The sequence below is a fragment of the Papilio polytes genome, unplaced genomic scaffold, assembly GCF_000836215.1.
Source record: "Papilio polytes unplaced genomic scaffold, Ppol_1.0 DF823677.1, whole genome shotgun sequence".
In the NCBI taxonomy this organism is placed as follows: domain Eukaryota; kingdom Metazoa; phylum Arthropoda; class Insecta; order Lepidoptera; family Papilionidae; genus Papilio; species Papilio polytes.
This window is the reverse complement of record NW_013525527.1, coordinates 204-5,276: the sequence shown is the minus strand read 5'-3', so window position 1 is coordinate 5,276 and position 5,073 is coordinate 204. Positions and strand designations below refer to the sequence as shown.

Below are 5,073 nucleotides of genomic sequence, written 5' to 3'. Positions count from 1 at the left end.
AGGTATCATTAGAAGGATTTTAATTACGGCCGAAATAATGACTGCAATTGGCAATAGCGGGGGGGGGGGAAGAGGCCGGCTGGTTGGCCGCGGCAATGGAACTAAGGACTAAATTGAACAAATACCAGTGAATTCTGACGATTTTAATAATTATTTCATTACTAGCTTAGCTAACACGTGCTTGGAATTTTCACTCAAATGAGGTCAAAAAAGTAGCGTAAGAAAAAATTAGCAAACTTGTTGATATTATTTTAATTTTTAATAATCAATTACGGCTCGAGCTCAGCTCACGAGGAAGGCAGGGGTGTGAAATTAAACTGGAAATGTCGACAATAAAACATATTTATAGCTCTTTTAAGAGAACAGTGTTTAAATTTCAATGTGTAATAATTATTTGATAATCATATAATTTTATAATTACTTAGATAAATTTCGCATTCAATTATCGAGGGCACGAGCGGTTATAAACGCGGCGAGCGGCGTGCGCGGGCAATGTGTCTGCGAGCGGCCGCGATGCAGGCCCTAGCGTACGTGGTGTGCTGGCTGAGCGGGCTCGCTGCCGCGCTCGGCGAGGACTTCCTCTCCCGCGCCTACGAGAATAGAACTGACCCCGCTTCGCGACAGCTCTACGACTTCAGAAAAACTCACCCAGTAGGCACATTCTCTTGTCATTCCACTACACTGACTTCTGTAAAAGCATGCTTGAGTAATCTATTTATTTAACCTTTAAACATGTAACGAAAGTTAGATAACAACCACGTTTTCTGTCAATTTTTTTTAAACATATCTGAAAAAATACAATTATGCTCAACACCCTCTATTCAAACGTTTCTTTTTTCACTATCACAATTATTATTATACTTCTTTTTGCAGAAACCGATCGGATTATTCACTCTCAGCTCCGGATATCCAGTCGAGATAAGGGAAACCAATGCATTGAATAGTGACTTACTGATGAATCGGTTCTTTCTTGACAACATTTTGCATTTCGTCTCCGAAAGAATACCTGAAAGAGTTGCGGCCGGTAAGGGCACCGCGGCGCAGGGCTACTTCGAGGTGACGCACGACGTGTCGCAATACACCAAGGCCGAGGTGTTCACTGGCGTCGGCAAGCGCACGCCCGTCTCCGTGCGCTTCTCCACCACTGTGCAGAACCGCGGCGGCGTCGATGCGGGCCGCGAGCCCAAGGGCATGGCGGTCAAGTTCTACTCGAAGGAGGGCAACCTTGACCTCCTATGTCTGAACGCGCCCGTCTACTTCTACAAGGACCCCGAGTACTTCTTCAGCGTGGTGCACGGCACGCGCCGTAACCCACGCACTGACCTCTTTGACCGTACAATGCGCGGCGACGTGTTCACGCTGCGTTTCGACGCCATCAACGCCTTTCTGCGCCTGCTGTCCGACAGCGGCATCCCCAATGGCTTCCGAAAGATGGACGTATTTCCTATACATACCTTCGAGATATACAACGCCCATGGTGAAAAGTATTTCGTAAAATTTAATTTCAGAACTTTGCAGGGCATAGAGAATTTACCGTCGGACGAGGCGACGCGACTAAATGGCCTGGATCCAGATTACTTTGTGAAAGACTTGTACAATGCCATAGCCGAGAAGAGGTACCCTTCATGGAGATTGGATATGGATGTTCTGACTTTCGACGATTTGCTACAATTAGATTTTAATCCGTTCGATGTAACAAGACTCTGGAAAAAAGGAACATACCGCACCGTGACCGTCGGCAGGCTAGTGCTCGATAAGAACCCCGACAACTCGCATCGGGTCGCCGACCAGCTGGCCTTCAATCCCGCTAACCTGGTGCCCGGAATAGCCGGACCCAAGGACCTACTGTTCAGGGGGCGAAGTCTCGCCTATCCCGCGACACAAAATCATCGCTTAGGAAGTAACCATAATAAGATTGAAATCAACAGACCTCTTTATGAGAAAAATTATAATCGCGACGGAGACCCTCCGGAGAGAGACAATATGAAAGACGCCCCGAACTATTATCCGAATTCTTTCAGTGGCCCGGTGCCCTACGTCGATGCCTCCCGTCCTAAAGAGCAAATAATGGTCTACGAGAGCAACGCCGTGGATCTAGAAGACCCTGCTTATTTTTATAACCACATATTGCAAACGGACGATGAAAGGGACAGACTAGCGAATAACACCGTCGACTTCTCTCTTCTTACCGCACCGCCGTTCCTACAGAGACGTATTATCAGACTATTCTCTTGGATCTCTCCCGACCTGAGCCGACGAGTGGCGCTGAAGCTGCGGCAGCGGCTGGCGGCGCCTCCGCCGCGCCCACCGCGCGTTCTGCGTCCCGCGAACTGCATCGTCGGCGGAGACGAGCGCGATTGCAGCCGCGCCATCGACCACGAGGACATCTCATACGCTGAACATCTCTTCCATTATTGATATCTCATTGGTACTTTGATGCCATGTCATGTTTAATTTGAATAAATAAAAAAATAACAATAACGACACAAAATGTATTTATTTTACCATGAAATCTTCCAAAACAGAAGTTGTGTATTATAATTGCATTTTTTTTTAATTCTGCACGCAGTTAGCGGCGGGCGACAACTAGTATATAGTGCAACACAAATGTCTTGGCCTATCTATCAATTACAAAAAGCAAGCAGGTCGAAGGTTTGTTTTCAAACTCTCCCCATTTTTGAAGTCAGTAATAAAAAAATACTGGAGTTACACTTGAACGTTTTACAAAAAAATATATAATATTGCAGAGAAATACTAGTACTAATGTAGAACTTCTCATTGATAACGACGAAAATTAAAATACGATATCTACAAAAAGAAGTAAGATCCCACAAAATACTCAGAAAAAACAAATGCGGAAGCTAGTTGATAAATAATAAATTAAATAAATTTGTTTATAATTCAGATATCAAATATGAGCATAATCTACAAATTTATTCATGATAACAGCGCCATCTGTGAAATAAAAAAGGAAACAATTCTATACAATACAATAATATATGGATTTTTCGGACAGTTAATAGATGGCGTGTTACTCAAATTCTAGAGAAATTCGCCAGGAACAAAATCTTGCATCATTATCATTGTTGGCGTCGTTTTCACTCCGCCTTAATAGATGGCGCTGTGACGAGACCGTCGTACATTGAAACGCGATATTGTGAACGTCTCGCCACAGATCTAGTCGCCCGCTAGTCGCGGGCTCTTCGGTGATTTGGTGGTTGTTTCTTGCGTTTTATGGTGATTGTCGTTGTGTTCTGTAGAAATCGTTTGCTCTTTTGTTTCTGGTTGTTTGGTCAAGTCTTGTGGTTCAAATTCGGAACCCAAGTTTCGTAGGAAACAAAACATGGTCCTTCGTTTGCCGGATATTTCGGTCTTTAGTGTATTACGTTGGCCTTAAATATTCGACTTGATAAAATTGGGTCTTTGAAGTTTTTTAATAAACTTTAAACATATTTAGTCCGGGTTTGAAGTCTGTTTAATATTTAAAATTGTTTTAATTTCAAATATTAAAAACAAACTTGACTTTGTTATTTGAGATTTGTTTGAATTCATACAAGTTTGAGTTTAGTTAGGTTGTGTCATGTCGACTGTGAGCTGTTTCGTAAACAGCACAGTTTATCAGTTCAATTATATTGTTACATACCCTCTTAGTTTTAATAGTTCTCATTAGTTATTCTGTTTGATTTGTTAAGTGTTTGAATTTATATTATAAAAATGGAACAAGCTAACATTTTAATTAGTCTACAAGAGGACAGAATTGAACAAATACACAAGGCACAAAATAATTATTTAAAAACACCCAAGTCTCGAATAACAAAAGTTACGTTGAAACTCGTCTCGAAACATTGGAACGTTACATAGTTCGGTCATGAAGGGACACGAAGAAATATCGGCCTTGATTCTTCGAGGACAAAGAAATTCTGTCGATTATTTTAGTCTAGATAAATTTAATGAATTCATCCAATTCACACTTTACACGATTTATAAAACTTCATTAAAGCATAGGTAAATGGAGTTAAATGAAGAAATGAAAACAAGTAATGCACTTAGCCCGAGAACTAGTACAAGTACAGAAATAAAGTTGCCTACGATACAAATACCCACATTTGCGGGTAGTTATACGGACTGGCCATCGTTTAGAGGTTTGTTTACATCGATCGAACAAAAAAATACGATGTTAGAAATTACCATATTTACAGTCATTTGTAGCGGGGGAAGCAGAACAATTATTGCGCAATTTTACAATAACAAATGACAATTACATGAAAGCCTGGGAAACATTATATAATAGATTTGACAACAAGAGATACATTGCTAATAGTATTTTCAAAAAAATGTTTAGCTTGAAAACAATAACTCAGGAATCGGCTCATTTATTAAAACAATTGCTGTATATTACTTTGGATTGCCTCAATAGTTTTAAAAACATAGGAATCAACACAGGTGCATGGGATGACATAATAGTTTATCTTACTGTTTCAAAGTTAGATCCGGTCAGTCATCGATTTGGGAGCAACAAATATCTGTTGATAGCGAAAACATGCCGACCTTCCAACAGTTACATCGATTTCTTGAAATGAGATTTAAGTCGTTGGAAATGGAGGAAGATTATTCAAAGCAAGGTACGAGTAAAACTAAAACATTTCACTCGTCGGTATCAACAGCGTCGTCAGTTCCATGCACATTTTATGACGGTGACCACTACATTTTCCAACGCAAACAGTTTGTTAGACTAAGCCTAGAACAAAGAACAGATTTTGTAAAAGCAAAACAATTTATGTTTCAACTGTTTCATTTCCTATTATTCTGTACAAAAATGTTTGAAAAGCACAAGATGTAATCTTTGCAAAGGAAAACATCATTCTCTTTTACATCCCAGGAAAAAGGAAACAACAAAAGAACAACCCGGAGAAGAAATACACACCCAAGAAAGCGAAAACATTATTACACATTTTTTAAAACAACCTGGCCAAATTTTGCTCGCTACGGCACTGGTAGATGTCTTTCAGAAGCGCGGCTATACACAAGTCTACCGTGCACTAATTGACCAGGGCTCACAGGCCTCTTTTGTTA

The 5,073-nt window shown here is 40.8% G+C and overlaps 1 protein-coding gene across 1 annotated transcript; it reads left to right on the top strand.

Annotated features, from left to right (window-relative positions):
- Window positions 1-468: 468 nt before the first annotated feature.
- Window positions 469-2,491, top strand: LOC106104435 (catalase-like). Its single transcript, XM_013284495.1, has 2 exons — window positions 469-651; window positions 874-2,491. Exons 1-2 carry the CDS (start codon window positions 493-495, stop codon window positions 2,416-2,418), a joined length of 1,704 nt encoding a protein of 567 aa, XP_013139949.1. The 5' UTR covers window positions 469-492; the 3' UTR covers window positions 2,419-2,491.
- The last annotated feature ends 2,582 nt before the right edge of the window (window positions 2,492-5,073 follow it).

Coding starts and splice junctions, on each gene's coding strand:
- LOC106104435 (XM_013284495.1), top strand. CDS start 493: ATGTGTCTGCGAGCGGCCGCGATGCAGGCCCTAGCGTACGTGGTGTGC. Junction 652..873: donor ACTTCAGAAAAACTCACCCA/GTAGGCACATTC, acceptor TTCTTTTTGCAG/AAACCGATCGGATTATTCAC.